This window comes from Mobula birostris, chromosome 4 (assembly GCF_030028105.1).
Source record: "Mobula birostris isolate sMobBir1 chromosome 4, sMobBir1.hap1, whole genome shotgun sequence".
NCBI classification, from domain to species: Eukaryota; Metazoa; Chordata; class Chondrichthyes; order Myliobatiformes; family Myliobatidae; genus Mobula; species Mobula birostris.
This window is the reverse complement of record NC_092373.1, coordinates 204,189,959-204,209,197: the sequence shown is the minus strand read 5'-3', so window position 1 is coordinate 204,209,197 and position 19,239 is coordinate 204,189,959. Positions and strand designations below refer to the sequence as shown.

The 19,239-nt window shown below is 49.0% G+C and overlaps 1 protein-coding gene across 2 annotated transcripts in view; it reads right to left on the bottom strand.

Moving 5' to 3' along the window:
• The window catches only part of LOC140196881 (uncharacterized), a 101,468-nt gene that overhangs the window by 30,702 nt on the left and 51,527 nt on the right, over positions 1–19,239 (bottom strand). The window contains exons 1-2 of one of the 2 annotated variants that reach the window (XM_072256791.1): positions 17,863–17,928; positions 2,324–2,793 (exon numbers count right to left, since the gene is read on the bottom strand). In XM_072256791.1, coding sequence (XP_072112892.1) covers positions 2,324–2,696 — 373 coding nt within the window. In that variant the 5' untranslated portion in view covers positions 2,697–2,793; positions 17,863–17,928. Of the gene's footprint in view, positions 1–2,323; positions 2,794–17,862; positions 17,929–19,239 lie in introns of those variants that run through there. The other variant, XM_072256790.1, reaches the window with a different exon arrangement.

The following is a 19,239-nucleotide window of genomic DNA, read 5'->3' as shown; positions in this document are numbered from 1 at the left end:
TAGGGCTATTGTCTCATCAAGTCTACTCCACCATTTTAAATTGGCTGATTTATTTTTTGTCTCAATCCCATTCTCCTACCTTCTCCCAGAACCTTTAATGCCCTGACTAATCAAGAACCTATTAAAACTAATCCACAACTCCAAGAAGAACATATCAACCTCCACTTTAAATATAAAACATAGAACATTACAGCACAGTACAGACCCTTCAGCCCACGATGTTGGGCTAACCTTTTAACCTATTCTATGATCATTCTAACCCTTTCCTCCCACATCGACCTCCATTTTTCTATCATCCATGTGCCGATCTAAGAGTTTCTTAAATGCCCCTGATGTATTTGCCTCTACCACCACCCTGGCAGCACGTACTACGACCAGACTCAGAGGCAAGACGGCGTTCCACAAATGAGGCCTCCTTTTTATAAGACATTGGGCGGAATTAGGCCATTCGGCCCATTGGGTCTGATCTGTCATTCCATCATGACTGATTAATTATCCCTCTCAACCCCATTCAACTGCCTTTTCCCTGTAACCTTTGATGTCTTTACTTAGCAAGAACCTATCAAACTCAGCATTAGATATATCCAATATCCAACAATGGCCTCCTCAGCCATCTGTGGCACTGAATTCCACAGATTCACCATCTTCTGGCTAAAGAAATTCCTCATCTCTGTTCTAAAGGGACGTCCTTCTACTTTGAGGCTGTGCCCTCTGGTCCTAGAATCTTCCACCATAGGAAACGTCCCCTCCACATCCCCTCCATCTAGGCCTTTCAATATTCAACAGGTTTCAATGAGATACCTCCTCTTTCTCCTGAACTCCAGTGGTACAGCCCCAGAGCCAAAGGGTCCCCATATGTTAATTCTTTCATTCCTGGGATCATTTTTGTGAACCGCCTGTGGATCCAGGCCAATGTCAGAACATTTTTCTGAGACCCACATCCATCTTGTTGAGTCCCTTCAGGAAGTTGTGAGTCCATCAAGTCAACTCCAGCAGATACAAGCACAGCCTGTCTAGCTTTCCTTCATGAGACAGAAGTCTGGTAAACCTCTAAACTGTTTTCAACATTGTTACATCTTTCAAAAGCCATCATCATGACATAAGATGTGGTCTCACCAAAGGCCTGTCTATAATTAAAGTTTAGACTACCTTCAAATCCCCTAACATTCGTCAATAGTTGTGATAATTATCCTAATTACTATGCAATATTTGCATCCCAGCCTTTTGTGAATCATGTTCCAGATATTCGGATGCCCCTGAGCCCAAAGCTCTGTGCCTCTCACTACTTGAAAGGATTTCTTTATTTTATTTACAATTCTTCCCTTCCAAATTGGTTACATTAGACTGCCTGATGGTGGAGAGATTTAGATGAAACTTCACCCTGTGTCTAATCCCAGGAGTGTGTGATGGGATGGGGTAGAGGGAGCTTCATTCAGTGTCTGACTCCGGGAGTATGTGATGGGACAGTGTAGAGGCACCTTCACTCTGTGCCTGACCCCAGAAGTGTGTGATGGGACAGTGTGGAGGAAGTTTCACTCTATGTCTGACCCCAGGAGTGTGTGATGGGACAGTGTAGAGGGACCTTCACTCTGTGGTTGACCCTGGGAGTGTGTGATGGGATAGGGTAGAGGAAGCTTCACTCTGTGGTTGACCCTGGGAGTGTGTGATGGGATAGGGTAGAGGGAGCTTCACTCTGTGGTTGACTCTGGGAGTGTGTGATGGGATGGTGTAGAGAGAGCTTCACTTTGTGTGTCTGGCACCAGGAGTGTGTGATGGGACAGTGTGGAAGGAGTTCCTTATCTGTCTTACCCCAGGAGTGAGTGATGGGGCAATGTGGATGGAGTTTTACTCTGCGTCTGATCCTGGGAGTGTGTGATCGGGTGGTGTAGATGGAATTTCACTCTGTGTCTGACCCCCGGGAGTGTGTGAAGGGACAGTGCAGATGGTGTTTCACTCTGTGTCTGACCCTGGGAGTATGTGAAGGGACAGTGCAGATGGTGTTTCACTCTGTGTCTGACCCTGGGAGTGTGTGAAGGGACAGTGCAGATGGTGTTTCACTCTGTGTCTGACCCTGGGGGTGTGTGAAGGGACAGTGTAGATGGAAATTCACACTGTGTCTGACCCTGGGGGTGTGTGAAGGGACAGTGTAGATGGAGATTCACACTGCGTCTGACCCTGGGAGTGTGTGATGGGGAGGGGTAGAAGCAACTTCACTCTGTGTCCAACCCATGATGTCCATGCCCTCGGAAAGCTACTCACTGACATCACTATCCCAAGTGGATCGACAGGACCCCTTACACGGATATTTCTCCATTCTCCTTACTTGGCTTGGTTTGCGGAGGATGGAAGATACCAGGAGCGGTGGTGGATTTCGGAGACGGCAGGTTGGTTATCCCGGTGTTACTACTCATGCTTTCCAAAGACTTCACGCTCTGCTGGGAGCTCAGCGAGGTATTGGACTTGGTCAGTGATGACCTCTGAAGCTTGTGCTTTGAGAAGAAGCTCTTCTTGGATTTTTTCTCAGGTGTTCCCTTCTCACTGAACTCCTCGTCACTGGTTATCTGTATCACACTGCTCGGCACGATGGCTGAGGCAGACTCCACCGACAGGCTCTCGTGCCTCTTCTTGCCCTTGACCTTGTCCTTGAGTTTGTCCAGGGCTGACCGATGCTTCTCCTTCGAGGACAGGTCGAACATGCTGGCCGTCAGGTTGTTGCGGACGAACTGAATGCTGACTTGGATCTCACCTCGCTCCTTCTCCTTCTGACCGGGCTTCGAGGACAGCTTATACCACCTGAATCAGAATCAGAACCAGGTTTAATATCACTGGCACTTATCGTGAAATCTGTTGTTTTCCGGCAGCAGTACAGAGTAAGACATAGTAAAAAATAAATTACAGTAAGAAACATGCATTAAAACATTAAGTAAGTAGTGCAAAAAGAGAGCAAGAAAAAAGAGTAGTGAGGTAGTGTTCATGGTTCATGGTGGAGGGGAAGAAGTTGTTCCTCAATCATTGAGTCTTCAGGCTCCTATACCTCTTCCCTGCTGGTAGTGATGAGGAGAGTGCATGCCCTAGGTGACGGGGGTCCCTAATGATGGCTGCCACCTTTTTAAGGCATCGCCTTTTGAAGATGTCCTAAATGCTGGGGAGGTGAGGGTGGAGAGTGGAGCTCATGATGGACCTGGCTGAGTTTGATGCTGGGAAGACTAGAGCTCATGATGGATCTGGCTGAGTTTACAACTTGAGGGAGAAGAAAATCATGTGAATGTGGCATTGTGGCGTAACGGTTAGCGTTACAAGGATTACAGGGCAGGTGAGCGATGAGAGGAATTTATGTAGGTTTAAAGCACCGGTGTTGTCAGGTCCCTGAGCCTTTAGTCATACTGCTGAGGAGCCTCTGCCCATGAGAAGATCAATGATAAATCTGTCATTTGATATAAGCACTGCCGTGGCTCACTCTGGCATGATCACGACCCAGGGGGTCAACTGCAGCCTCCTGACCACAACTTCGTTACGTCTCCATTTCTATGGTGCCCACCTCCTCCCCTGGTTCTGCTGTTCACCTGGGAGCCCAGACAGTGAGCTGCTGATCTGCAATGCATGATGTAGCAGGCACAACTTTCATTTGCGTCACCATGTGAGTGTTTGAGGAAAGATAGTGAAGGGGCCGGGGGGTGGGGGGAGGCAGCTGATTGGGTGCATAAACCCTGAACTTCCTCAATGCCCAACCACTCACTCTTTCCCAATGCCTCAGGCACAGAATTTCAATGGGGAGGCACAGCAGCATAGCACTCAGCATAATGCTATTACAGTGTAAGTGTCCCAAGTTCAATTCCCACTGCTGCCCGCAAGGAGTTCGTATGTTCTCCCTGTGACTGTGCGGGTTTCCTCCAGGTCCTCCCGTTTCCTCCCACAGTCCAAAGACGCAGCTACGGATTAGTAGGTTCAGTGGTTATGTGGGTTAATTGGGTGATGCGGGTTCCTGGGCCAGGAGGGCCTGTTACCACGCTGCATCTCTAAATAAATATAAAAATAGAAAAACAAACATGAGAGCACAGGCCCATCTAATTCCCTCTGCCTATATAATGTCAATATTCTTCAATTCTCTGCATATTGAAGTGCCTGTTTACGAGCCACCCGAACATCCACATCGCATCTGCCCCACCACCACCATCCCAGGCACCCACTGCACTCTGCATAAAAAAAATTTGCTTCTCATCCCTCTTTGCTCCAAAGAGAAAAGCCCTCGCTTGCTCCACCTCTCCTCATAAGACAGGCAGCATCCTGGTAAATCTCCTCTGCACCCTCTCCAAAGCTTCCTCATCCTTCCTATAGTGAGGCAACCAGAACTGGACACTATATTCCAAGTGTGCTCTAACCCCTTGTCTTGCGCACCATCCATACACATCGTCTCACTACAAGGGAAAAAAACAACACCCAGTGCAGAGTAAAGTGCTGCCTTGCATTTCACTGTGTGTTTTGATGGTCCCATGTATGTGACAAATAAAGTTAATCTTTAATCTTACAAGGGAAAACAATAACAGAATGTAGAATAAAGTGTTACAGCTACAGAGAAAGTGTAGTGTGGGCAGACCAGAACGCGTACATTGTTAAGTCAAGACTTCATCTTAATTTACAAGGGGAACGTAGACTAGGCTGATAACAGTGAGCTAGCGGCTGTCGTTAAGCCTGGTGGTATCTGCTTTCAGGAGAATCCTAAAGCAGGGTCTTGGTCTGAAATGTCAACTCTTTATTCACTTCCACTAAGGGTGGAGGAGCAACACCTTGTACTCCATCTGGGTGGTTTCCAATCTGATGGCATGAATGCTGATTTCTTTCCCTGGTAAAAAATTGTTACTCTCCCCATCCCTTCTTCTATTCCCTCCCCTGACCTCTTGCTTCATGTCACTTGCCTATCACTTCCCCTCCTCCTTCCCTTTCTCCATGGTCCACTCACCTTGCCCATCTGATTCCTTCTTCTCCAGTCCTTTACCTTTCCCACCCACCTGGCTTTACGCATCACCTTCCAGCTAGCCACCTTCCTCTCCTCTCACACGTTTTTATTCTGGTGTTTCCCCTTTTCCCTTTCAGTTCTGAAAGGTTTCAACCCAAAACGCTGACAATCTATTCATTCCCATGACCTGCTGAGTTCCTCCAAGTGTTTTGTGTGTGCTGCTCTGGATTTCCAGCATCTGCAGATTTTGTTGTGTTTTTGTATCTTCTGCCCAATGGGAGAGGGGAGAAGACAGAATGTCCAGGCTGGGTGGGGATCTTGATTATGCTGGCTGCTTTAGTCTGTCTACACTGATCTCTGCCTGAGTAAACATGATAAGGTTGGTAATTTATAGAAAAGAAATCACGTTGCACAAGTCTATTGGGATTTCAATGAAAAATGCAGTCAGCAAAACAAATAAGAGAGCAGCAGTTAATGTGGTGCATGGAACAGAACTCTGGTGGTGGGGGGGGGCGCGGGGGGGGGGGTTAAGAACCGGTTCCTGAAACATTGAGTGTGTGACCTCCTCCTTGATGTTAGTACTGAGAACAGGACAAGTCCTGGGTGGTAGGGGTCCTTAATGATGGACGCTGCCTTTTGAAAATTAGTCTGCATCCTCAGCTATGTTCCCTCTAATTTTTAGTAGTCAGTGTGCACAAAAATCTTATGATGTGGAAATTTTTTTCTTGTGACAAAAGTATGTGCGCACTGAATGCACACATGGGACAGTTTATGTAGGTTTACAAAATATTTGACATAAAAACTGCACAGAACAACAACAAAATAACATACATATTTAAGTCACACACACAAAAAAATACTGGTGAACACAGCAGGCCAGGCAGCATCTATAGGAAGAAGTACAGTCGACGTTTCGGGCTAAGACCCTTCGTCAGGACTAACTGAAAGAAGAGATAGTAAGAGATTTGAAAGTGGGGGGGGAGGGGGAGAGCTGAAATGATAGGAGAAGACAGGAGGGGGAGGGATGGAGCCAAGAGCTGGACAGGTGATTGGCAAAAGGGATATGAGGCTGGAGAAGGGAGAGGATTATGGGACAGGAGGCCTAGGGAGAAAGAAGGGGGGGGGGGGAGCCCAGAGGATGGGCAATGTTTTATAGTGTGAGGGACAAAAAAGAGAGAAAAAAAAAAATCGTAATAATAAATAAATAAGGTATGGGCTACGAAAGGGAGGAGGGGCATTAACGGAAGTTAGAGAAGTCAATGTTCATGCCATCAGGTTGGAGATATTTAATTTTTATCATATTTAAGTCACTCAGTTATTTTTTCTCTCTCCTGTCTTTGGCATTTACCCATTCTTTGTAATTTCTATCTCGACTAATAAAACTTTTATCCCATTAATAGCTTTTGATTCTCATTAACATACTCAAATGACATTCACCTAAATGGTTTCTCAGTTTGTTTTTGAGTTGATTCATTAGGCTAAAACCTTGTTCACAGTTTGCACTGGACGCAAGAAAGGTTCCCCCAATGTCCATCAACTATGCAAGGTTGCATTCTTGTACCTCAACTTTGATCTCCTCTGGATTTGATCATTTTCACTCTCGTTCACGTGCACTCAACCATAACATGCATAGCACTCCTGTAATGGGTAATGACGAGTACTGTTGTCTAAGCTTTTGTACACTGTCTAAATGTGATTTACTTGCCAAATGACACTTCAAAAAGTCAAGTTTCCAAATATCACCCCACTCCTTTCCACTAACAAATTCTCCAGCAACTTTCGCATCACTATACAAACAGATAACTCCAGTTTCTGAATCATACATAAATATTTATCGCAGCTGAACATTCATGACCTCATGAGCTTTCGGTGCAGCAGTTTCTACTATTTTGTTAAGCCATTCTACTTTAAATAAATTTGCAGTTCTTTTGCGCTTCACGCCCTTCGCTTCTTTTGAATTCAATATACAGTAGTGAATCAATATTTTTTCCAATAAAAACTTAGTAAGCTATCTACAGGATTTGAAACAGATCTTTGTAAACTTTACGATATGACCACTGTCCGCCAAACATAGCTGCCGCCGTGATGCAGCTGTACAGACCGGAATAGTACAGGTGAGGTGACATGAATTAGTGACGTGCATTGTGATATTTCAAAAACCGACTAACTAGTTAACAGAAACAATTAGCTAAAAGATTATTTTCAATAAGTATAATTATTAACTACTACATTATTTTAGGTAACTAACTTTTTGTGTGCACTGTAGTCGTGCACAAAGGCATTACTAAAGAAACACACGGAAGCAGAGACAGTTGAACTCAGAACGCCTTTACTGATACAAAATCGCGCGCTTAAATCTCCCCTCCCATGGGCCCCTGCCCGTGGCAGATGTGACGTCAGACTGTCCCCGGAAGGTCCGCCCCGAGTGGGTAGTTCCAAACGTGCTACCGTGTGTCTGCCCGCGGCTCCTGATGGCGGTTCGAGTCCCGCGTGCGCGGGCCCCCCCCCCCGATACGTCCATCGGGGGAGTGGAGACCCCAGTCTGTGTGGCTTGCCTGGGTGGCCGGCCTCACGGCGCGGTGCGGGTACCCTCACTGGTTGCTCGATGTCCAAGTGTGCCGGTTTGAGACAGTCCACTGTAAAAGTCTCTTCCTGTCCACCCACCTCCACGACACACGTGGTTCCGTTGTGCTGGATCACCCTGAAGGATCCCTCGTATGGCCGCTGGTGACCTGTGCATGCCTCTGCGAATAAAAACATACTCACAGTCTCGGAGGTCTTTAGGGATGAAGGATGGCGTGGGACCATGCCTGAAGGTCGGGACCAGTGCCAGGGTCCCTACCTTGTCCCACAGCCTCATTAGCAACACTGCTGGAGCTTCTTCCAAACCTCGGGCCTCCGGTACGAACTCGCCTGGGACCATCAGGGGGGCGCCGTAGACCAATTCCGCCGAGGTGGTGTCCAGGTCCTCCTTGGAGGCTGTGCGGATGCCCAGTAGGACCCAGGGAAGCTCATCTGTCATGCTGGGGCCCCTGAGGCGCGCCATCAGGGCCGACTTGAGATGCCGGTGGAATCGCTCTGCCAAACCGTTGGACTGGGGATGGTACGCTGTGGTGTGATGCAGCTGGGTGCCCAGAAGCTGCGCCAGTGCTGCCCACAAACCAGACGTGAACTGCGCCCCTCTGTCGGAGGTGATGTCCGTTGGGAGGCCGAACCTGGCGATCCAGTTTGCAGTGAGCGTCCTGGCGCAGGACTCAGTGGACGTGTCTGTGAGTGGTATGGCTTCTGGCCATCTGGTAAACCTGTCTACCATGGTAAAGATATACCTGGCACCCCGGGAGACTGGCAGGGGGCCGATGATGTCCATGTGGATGTGTTGGAACCTCCTGTGCGTCGGCTGGAACTGCTGGAGGGGAGCCTTCACGTGCCGCTGGACTTTGGCGGTCTGGCAGTGTACGCAGGTCCTGGCCCAGTGTCCGACCTGTTTGTGCAAACCGTACCAGATGAATCTGTCCGCTACCAGCTTGATGGACGCCCGGATGGGCGGGTGGGCCATGTCGTGCAGCGTGTCAAACGCCTGGCGCCTCCATGCTGCTGGTAGCACGGGTTGGGGTTTGCCGGTGGACACGCCGCACAGGAGTCGATCCGCTGCCCTGCCAATGGAGACGTCCTCCAACTGGAGCCCCGAAACGGCGGTGCGGTAAGCCGGGATCTCGGTGTCCGACCGTCGTGCTTCCGCCAGTGCTGCGTAGTGTATTCCTGAGGACGATATGCCTACTGAGTGGAGACAGGGGCGAGACAGTGTGTCGGCGACGACGTTGTTCTTCCCTGCGATGTGGCGGACGTCCGTGGTGAATTCTGAAATAAAGGACAGGTGCCTCTGTTGCCAAGCCGACCGTGGGTCCGATACCTTGGCCAGTGCGAAGGTGAGGGGCTTGCGGTCTGTATACACGGTGAACTCCCTTCCCTCGAGGAAGTACCGGAAACGCCGGACAGCCAGGTAGAGTGCTAGCAACTCTGTCGAAAGCGCTGTACTTCACCTCTGGTGGCCGTAGGTGCCGGCTGAAGAAAGAGAGTGGTCGCCACTGGCCCTCGACGAGCTGCTCCAGGACTCCGCCGACTGCCATGTCGGAAGCGTCGACTGTGAGTGCCGTGGGTACGTCAACTCTCAGGTGCACTAGGAGGGCCGCCTTTGCCAGCGCCACCTTGGCCTGCTCGAACGCCTCCGTGGACCCTGCGTCCCATGCCACTTCTTTGGCCTTGCCGGCCATCAGGCTGAACAAGGGTCTCATGATGCGTGCCGCCACCGGCACGAACCGATGATAAAAGTTGACTATCCCTACGAACTCCTGCAGGCCCTTGACCGTGCTGGGCTTGGGGAACTGGCGGATGGCCTGGACCTTGTCCGGTAGGGGAATTGCGCCATGTCCATTGACTCTGTGGCCCAAGAAGTCGATCTCCGTCAGCCCGAACTGGCACTTCGCTGGGTTGATTGCCAGTCCGTGGTCACTCAGGCATTGGCACAGCTGGCGCAAATGTGCCACGTGCTCTTGGTGCGAACTGCTGGCCACCAGGATATTGTCCAAGTAAATGAAAACGAAATCCAGGCTGCGTCCCACTGAGTCCCTGAGCCTTTAGAAAGTTTGGGCTGCATTCTTGAGACCGAAAGGCATCCTCAGGAATTCGAACAAGCCGAATGGGGTGATGAGGGCTGTTTTGGGCACATTGTCAGGGTGCACTGGGATCTGATGGTATCCCCTGATCAGGTCGATTTTCAAGAAGATGGTCGCTCCGTGCAGGTTCACCGTGAAGTCCTGGATGTGGGGTACCGGGTATGTGTCGGCGGTTGTGGCGTTGTTGAGCCTTCTGTAGTCTCCGCAGGGCCTCCATCCTCCTGTGGACTTGGGCACCGTGTGCAGCGGGGACGCCCACGGGCTGTCTGAGCGGCATACAATTCCCATCTCTTCCATCTTACGGAACTCCTTGGCGAGGTGGAGCTTGTCGGGTGGGAGCCTGCGAGCTCGGGCGTGCAGCGGCGGTCCTTGCGTGGGGTTGTGGTGCTGCACGCCGTGCTTAGGGTCGGCCGTGGAGAACTGCGGGGAGGGAAACTCCGCCAACACCCTGGCGAATTCGTTACCCGAGAGGGTTACGGAATCCAGGTGGAGGGCCGGTAGCTTGGCTTCTCCGAGCTGGAAAGTCTGGAACATCTCGGCGTGGACCAAGCGCCGGCCTTTAAGGTTGACCAGGAGGCAGTTGGCTCATAGGAAATCTGCCCCTAGTAGTGGCTGTGACACCGCAGCCAATGTGAAAGTCTAAGAGAAACGGCTGGACCCGAAATGCAGAGAGATAGTTCGCGGGCCGTACGTCTGAATACTGGTGCCATTTGCAGAGGTGAGTTCGGGGCCTGGGACCGCGTTATGAGTGTCCATGTTCGAGGGGGGGAGTACGCTGACCTCGGCCCCAGTGTCTACCAGGAAGCGCCGCCCGGAGTGTCGGTCCCAGAGGTACAGGAGGCTGTCTCGGTGGCCAGCCGTCAGAGCCATTAGCGATGGCTGGCCTCGGCGTTTCCCGGAAAAGCACATGGTGGACGGCAGTGGCACGCGCCCGAGCCCCATCTTTGGTGATAGAAACACCATTGTTCCAAACTTTCATCTTTTTCCCCTGTGGGTCTTGATGGTTTCGGTTGTGGGGCCTGGGCTTTGGGGCGCGTGATTGTGGCTAGGCCAATGGAGGCTGCTTCATGTTGCTCGCTCTGCCAAAGGACGTCTGCTTTAGCCGTGACCCTGCGTGGGTCGCTGAAATCCTCACTGGCGAGGAGGAGGCGAATGTCCTCTGGCATTTGCTTGAGGAACAACTGTTCAAATAAAAGGCACGGCTTATGGCCGTCCATGAGCGCCTGCATATCATTCATGAGCTCGGATGGCGGTCGGTCGCCCAGGCCGTCCATGTGTAGGAGCCGCGCGGCCCGCTCGCGGCGGGAGAGTCCGAAGGTACGGATCAGGGGCACCTTAAGCTTCGTGTACCTGTCCTCCATTGGTGGCTGGCGCAGGAAGTCGATGATCCGGCCTGCCGTCTCCTGCTCAAGCGTGCTGACGACGTAGTAGTACTGCGTGGCGTTGGCTGTAATGTCTCTGATATTGAACTGGGCCTCAGCCTGCTCGAACCAAACGTGGGGCTGAGTGGCCCAGGAAGTCGGGAGCTTCAGAGAGACCATGCTATGCGAGTTGCTCGAACTCACGGCTGGTCGCTGAGACGCCGGCTCCAGATGCCGTCTGGAACGCCGGAGTCACCAATGTAGCCACGCACAAATGTGCTACTAAAGAAACACACGGAGGCAGAGAGAACTGAACTCAGAATGCCTTTACTGATTCAATATCGCGCACTTAAATCTCCCCTCCCATGGGGCCCTGCGACCCATGGGGCAGACATGACGTCAGACTGTCCCCGGAAGGTCCGCCCCGAGCGGATAGTTCCAAACGCGCTACCGCGTGTCTGCCCATGGCTCCCGATGGCGGTTTGAGTCCCATGTGTGTGGGCTGCCACAGCACATTAATTTCCTTTGTGCGCTGGTTGAAAAACGTGTGTGTGCGCGCGCACACGAGCACGGCTTAGAGGGAAGTATAAAACGATGATCCTCAGTGAGCAACCAGGGAGTCAAATGGCCGATTGGATTTTGTTGTTGGGAGGACATCAGGAGAGAACCAAAGTACTGTGCAAAACTCTTCGGCACATATTTATAATTAGAGTGCCGGGACCTTTGCACAGTACCGTAGTAATTTTATGTATTGCACTGTACTGCTGCTGCCAAAAAAAACCCCACATTTATGACAGATTCTGATATAGGTCTCTATTGTAGATTGAGAGTGGGAAGGCAGCAGGGAGAGGGGAATCATGGATAGGAAAAGGGGAAGGGAGAGGGGAGGGAGCGGGAAGCACCAAGCGGACATACTGTAGTGATCAATAAACCAATTGTTTGGAATCAAGTTACCTTGCCTGGTGTCTCAGGGCTGGGTGGCACCTGTGCTACCCACCCCCCTCACCCCTGGCACTCCTCTGCCACCCTCCCATGGCGCTCCACCCTTGCCAGTTGCCACACTCTTTGCTCCCGCCAGATTTACAAACTCGCTCTCGCTCCACGTTGACAAATACAGCACTGGGCAAAAATCTTTGGCGCACTAGCTCTATCTAACACTTTTGCACAGGACTGTGGAGGCATCTCGGGCACAGGGAGAATGTGCGAACTCCACACAGACAAGCACTGGGGGCTGGGATCAGTGGAGGCATCAGGCAGCAGTACCAAGCTGTAGCAATGTGCAGTCTGGGTCTGATGTTTACTGGTGAGAAAGCACGTGGTGAGATCAGAGAGAGTTAACACCGCAGTTATCGCCCCATCTCTCCGCCAGTGCCTAATACGCAGTCAGTAATTGATGTTAATCTATCTTCAGTGACATCCACTTGAAACTGGGACAAGTCCAAATGAACACTGAGACTTCCTGTGCTCCTCCAGCTCAATTAACCCGGCTCACATCTTGCGACGGGTCACATTTTTATTTTAAAACATATCCTGTTGGGGTTGGGCCATAAGTTATGCATTCACTGACTTAGCCATTAACAGCAAATATTAGTTGCAAGAAAATGAACCAGCCATTTACAACTGAACATTTAAAACTGTATCATTTAAAACTAGGTGCAGAGGTACTTCTTCTCTGAGTGGGTGATGAATCTCTGGAATTCTCTGCCCCTACCCCCAAGGAGGATTCCTAAATCATTAGGAATAATTCAGAGTCATAGAGAAGTACAGCACAGAAACAGACCCTTCGACCCATCTAGTCCGTGCCGAACCATTTAAACTGCCTTCTCCCAGTGACCCGTACCAGGACCATAGCCTTCCATGCCCCTACCATCCACATACTATTACCGATCCGTGGCTGGACTATAGACGTTAACCTCACTCTCCTGCTTTCTCCCTGTAACTTTTCACACCCTGACTAATCAAGCCCAGAAAATGGCAGATGGAATTTGATACAGACCAAGCGTGAGGTGTTGCATTTTGGAAGGACAAATCAAGGTAGGACATACACAGTAAATGGTAGAGCACTGAGGAGTGCGAAGGAACAAAGAGATCTGGGAGGTCAGATACATAATTCCCTGAAAGTGGCGTCACAGGTAGACAGGGTTGTAAAGAAGGCTTTTGGCATCCTGGCATTCATAAATCAAAGTATTGAGTATAGGAGTTGGGATGTTATGGTGAGGTTGTATAAAACATTGGTGAGGCCAAATTTGGAGTATTGTGTGCAGTTCTGGTCACCTAACCAGTAGGGATATCAGTAAGATGGAAAGAATGCAGAGGAGATTTACTAATATGTTGCCGGGTCTTCAGGGGTTGAGTTACAGGGAAAGATTGAACAGGTTAGGACTTTATTCCTTGGAGCGCAGAAGAATGAGGGGGGAATTACAAAATTATGAGGGGTATAGACAGAGTAAATGTGAGTAGGCTCTTTCCACTTAGATTAGGAGAGATAAATACGAGAGGACATGGCTTTAGGGTGAAAGGGGAAAAGTTTAGGGGGAACTTCTTCACTCAGAGAGTGGTGGGAGTGTGGAATGAGCTGCCATCTGATGTTGTAAATACGGGCTCACTCTTAAGTTTTAAGAATAAATTGGATAGATTCATGGACAGGGGAGGTCTGGAGGGTTATGGACTGGGTGCAGGTCAATAGGACTAGTGGAATTAAAGTTTGTGCTGTAGTGTTCTATGGTTCTATCTTCCTTTGCCACAGAGTCACAACCATATGACTGAAGAAATTCCTCCTTATTTCGGTTCTAAAGGGACACCCATCTATTCTGAGGCTGTGCCCTCTGGTGCTAGGCTCGCCCTCTGGTGCTAGGCTCTCCCACTACTGGAAACTTGCACTCCATGTCCACTCAGGATCAGAATCTGAATCATAATCAGGTTTATTATCAGTGACATATATCTTGGAATTTTGGCCACTGCAGTACAGTGCAATATGCTATTTAAGCTATTCAATATTCTGTACGTTTCTCTGAAAAGTCCCCCTTATCTTGCTAAACTCCGAGTTCAGGCCCAGAGCCATCGAGCATTCCTCGTACGTTAACCTGTTTATGCCTGGGACCCATTCTTGTAAACCTCTTCTCGACCTGCTCCAATTCCAGCACATCAGTTCTCAGAGAGGGAAAGTAAACCAGCCATTATCAAATGGCAGAGCAGACTTTATAAAACCCTGGTTAGGCCACATCTGGAGTATTGCTATGATCGAGAGGCTGGATAAACTTGGGTTGTGTTCTCTGGAGCAGCAGAGGCAGAGGGGAGATCTGATGCAGGCTTACATGATTATGAGAGGCATAGATAGAGCAGACAGGGAGTGTCTGTTTCCCAGGGTAGAAATGTCTAACACCAAAGGGCATTCATTGAAGGTGCGGGGGGGCGGGGTAGGTGCTTTCACTCAGAGAGTGGTGGATGCCTGGGATATGCTGCCTGATGTGGTGGGCTTTTTGGAGATATTTGGATAGGCACATGGATGGAAGGAAGATGGAGGGGATATGGACATGGTGTAGGTAGGAGGGATTAGTGTCTGGGTGACTTTGATTTTCTTTTTACTTGGTTTGGCACAACGTTGTGGACCGAATGGCCTGTCCCTGCGTTGTACTCTTCTACGTTCCAGCTGATGAGCTGAATGGCCCAATTCTGCTTCGACATCTTGTGGTCTTCTCCAAGGCTTCTTCCGGGTTCTCCAGTTTCCTCCCACCTCCCAGAGACAAGCAGGGTCATTGGGTGAATAGGTCTGCTTTAAATTGCCCCCAACTGTGTCGATGAGGGGTAGAATATGGGGGTGGGGGTGGGTAGAAGTTGGTGAGTATGTAGGATTAGGGTAAACAGGTGGTTGGTGGGTTGGCACAGAGTTGGAGGGCTGAAGGACCTCTTCCAGAGCTGTAACTCTTGAGGCTGACTCTTGCAAGGCAGTTCCGAAGGTTTGCTATGAGATGTGTTAACGATCATACTCTTTCAGATAAATGCAAAGGATACCCATGCTAGCAAAGAGCAGCATCAGGGTCACTATTTATTCCTCTCCCCGCATCCCCACCCTCCCCCGACCCCTCCATGTTGTAGCAGAGATAACCACCGCAGCCTTTGGATTACATTTGCCAATCCCCGCCCTTCCCACAGTTGCTCTGCTATCAGCACTGAACTGCTTCGGGATAACTTTGACACAGCAAGCAGGCGCCCTGCTCGGCAACCAAATAAGCAAGCACAGCAGTTAGCGTCAGCCACCCAGATACAATTTCTGCCGCTGTCCTGTAAGAAGTCGGTATGCTCTTCCCATGGCCACATAGGTTTCCTCCAGGTGCTCCAGTTTCCTCCCACAGTCCAAAGACATACCGGTTGGTAGGTCACACGGGTGTAATTGGGTGGTACAGAAGGACGTGTTATAGTGCTGTATCTCTAAATCTAAATTAATGATTATTGAATGATCCCTTAGAATAATAAGATGGATTCTTACACATTATTATCTGTCTGCACTGCCCTGTCTCTGTAAAGTGTAACACTTTATTCTGCAATCCGTTATTGTTTTCCCTCGTACTACCTCTGGATGCTTTGCATGCTGTCTAATGCTTTTCACTATGCCTCAGAACCTCTGTCAATTAGAAACACACGCCCCCAGTAGTTTCAATTATGTTAATTGAGGGATTGGACAGGCATCAATCAGAGCTCGGCCGCTCTTCAAATTAGCTTTGAGGGGGCATTTTGATGCATCTTGGAGCCTCAGTTTTACACAATATCTGATGGCACAGTAGCACAGGGTTAGCGCAATCATCAACTGGGGTTCAATTCCACTGCTGTCTTCAGGAGTTTCTGCATTCTCCCCATGACCAAGAGGGTTTCCTCTCAGTGCACCAGTCTCTTCCCATATTCCAAAGACGTACGAGTTAGGGTTAGTAAGTTGTTAGCACCAGAATCGTGGTAACACTTGCTTTCCCCCAGTATAATCCTCAGACTGTGTTGGTCGTTGGCACAAGTGACACATTTCACTATATGTTTCAACAGAGGTGTGACAAGTAAAGAGAATCTTTATCTGATCTTAGGAATATTTCCCACCTCACGGCAGTCTTCTTTCATACTGCACTGGGAAATCCTGTACAGTGCTAATCAATAACATTCTGATTCAAAGACCAGAATATCATTCAATCAACGTTTCCGACCCTGACTCTTCTTCAGGACGGTTTATTCCTCTCCATAGACGTTACTTGACCTGCTGAGTTCCTCCAGCATGTTGCTATCAATCTGTGGAATCTCTTTGTTCCGGATATTATTCAAGGAACCAGAGCTGAGAGTAGGGATTGTAACCATGAACTCCTCCACTTGGTAGGATTCCAGGTTCATTAACTGGATCTCCTGCGCTATTGCCGTGGTTACCCGTTTATTCTCAAGATCAGGCATTGCCATTACACTGCAGACGAGCTCCAGGAGGTATCACTGCAGGGGGGCTGTGCAACCAATACTGACCGGTTACATCGGGACCGAGATTAAATATACTGCAGCTTCCAATCGGGGTGTGGGAGAGTGTGGTTAATGACACAGAGCTCACTTTATCTGCAGGAAGCAGAGACGAGAGTCCAAACCACGGTTCGGTTAGCCAACTTCCCGAGTAAACGCGATGCTGTCACAGAGCAGTGAAACTGGCCACACACAGTACTGGGCAACCAGCAGGAACAGTCCAAGGTTGGACACGGTCTCAAAGAAGACATGTCACCACATCATGAGTATTGTCGAACTGTGTCTTTTCTGTAATACCATGGGCTCTTATCTTGTTAGGCAGCCTCATGGGTGACACCTTGTCCAAGGCCTTCTGAAAATCCAAATACACAACATTCACCAACTCTCCTTTGTCTAACCTGATTGTTATTTCCAATAGATTTGACAGGCAAGATTTTCCCTTAAGGAAACTTTGGCCTACTTTATCATGCACCTCCAAGTTGCCGAAACCACGTCCTAATCGACTCCAAAGTTTTGTAACCACTGAAGTCGGGCTAACTGGCCTATAATTTCCTTTCTTCTGCCTCCCTCCCTTCTTTAAGAGTGGAGTAACATTTGCAATTTTCCAGTGCTCAGGATCGAACCCAGAATCTGGTGATCCTTAAAAGATGCTTCCACAATCTCTTCAGCCACCTCTTTCACCATCTGGTCCATGTGACTTACCTACCTTCAGACCTTCCAGTTTCTTAAGCACTTTCTCCTTAGTAATAGCAATTGCGCTCACTCCTACCCTCTGATGCAATCACATTTCTAGTATTCTGCTAGTGTCTTCCACAGTGAAGACTGATAGAAAAAAAGTTAAGTTCCTTTGTCATTTCTTTGTCCCCCATTACTAACTTGTTACCGTCATTTTCCAGTGATCCGATATCCACTCTCGTCTCTCTTTTACTTTTCATAAGAGAAGCTGTAGCAACTCATTCCACACTCTCACCACCCTCTAAGTGAAGTGGTTCCCCTTAAATATTTCAGTGTTCAACCTTGATCTATGACCTCGAGTTCTAGGCTCACCCAACTTATGGAAGAAAAGGCCTCTACAGGGGAAATGCAGTGCAGGCAGACATTAAGATGCAAGGGCATAGCGAGGTAAATCGCAATTGAGATTCAGATATTATATATATCTCACACGTACATCAAAACATACAGTGAAATGTGTCATTTGTGTTACCAACCAACACACTCAATGATGTGCTGGGGGCACTCCACAAATGTCATCACACATTCAGGTGCCAACGAAACAGGCCCACCATGTTCAATAGAACACCACGCCACCGACATAGAGCAGCAACAAAACAACAGGAAAACCAGACCCTTTCCCACCCCATCAACCTCTCTGAAGGTCAAAAGTTTGTCAAACCTGTAGGTAGAATTTAAAAAGTCCTAAACGATGGAAGTGCCGAGAGTCAGAGGGGAGAGCACGACGGAGAAGAGGTGGAGGGAAAATAACAAAGGAGAGGGAGAGGGAATAGTCCGTGTCAGCCTGCAGACGAACAGTTAGCAAACTTCCTGCTGAGACTGAGATTGCTTGCCAAGTCAATAATTTAGATTCCCCCGGGGGCTGGGCGGGGGGGTGGTGGTGGAAAGGGGTGCCAGAAAATGCTGTCTGCTATTTGCAGACAGTAATCCCTCAAACCCGCCTTCTTCCTGACTGCCTGCCAGTCTTCCAGGGGCACGTTCTTGCCCGGATATCCTTGGGGAAAGAGGACACAGTGTCCGCAGGCACCATGGAGGTGTTCCAGGACCACTGAGGGTGGCAGGGGAGAGGGTGCATCAGGGATGAGGAAGGGAATATTGGAATATTTTAATCTAATTTTTGTTGTTCATTCTCACACTTTATTGTCAATGTAGTATTATATCACTTCAACCACAAGACCATAAGACTTAGGAGCAGAATTAGGCCATTTGGCCCATCGAGTCTGCTCCGCCATTTCATCATGGCTGATCCAATTTTCCTCTCACCCCCAATCCCCGTATCCCTTCATGCCCTGACCAATCAAAATCTAACAACCTCTGTCTTAAACATACATGAAGACTTGGCCTCCACAGCTGCCTGTGGCAAAGAATTCCACAGATTCACCTCTCTGGCTAAAGAAATTCCTCCTCATCTCTGTTCTAAAAAGGTGGCCCTCTATTCTGAGGCTGTGTCCTCTGGTCATAGGAAACATCCTCTCCATATCCACTCTATCAAGGCCTTTCACCATTCGATAGACTTCAAAGCGCTCACCCCTCATTCTTCTGAATTCCAGTGAATACAGGCCCAGAACCATCAAACACTCTTCATATTACAAACCATTCAATCCTGGAATCATTTTTGTGAACCTCCTTTGAACCCTCTTCAGTTTCAGCACATCCTTTTGAAGATAAGGGGCCCAAAACTGCTCGCAATACTCCAAGTGAGGCCTCACCAGTGTTTATAACGTCTCATTATTACATCTTTGCTTTGATATTCTAGTCCTCTTGAAATGAATGCTAGCATTGCAATTGCCTTCCTCACCACAGACTCATCCTGCAAATTAACCTTTAGGGAATCCTGCACAAGGACTCCCAAGTCCCTTTGTACTTCAGTTTTTTGTGTTTTCTCTCCATTTAGAAAATAGTCACCCCTTTCTTCTATCAAAGTGCATGACCATACACTTCCTGACACTGCATCCATCTGCCATTTCTTTATCCATTCTCCTAATCTGTCTTAAGTCCTTCTGTAGTCTCTCTACTTCTTCAAAACTGCATGCCCCTC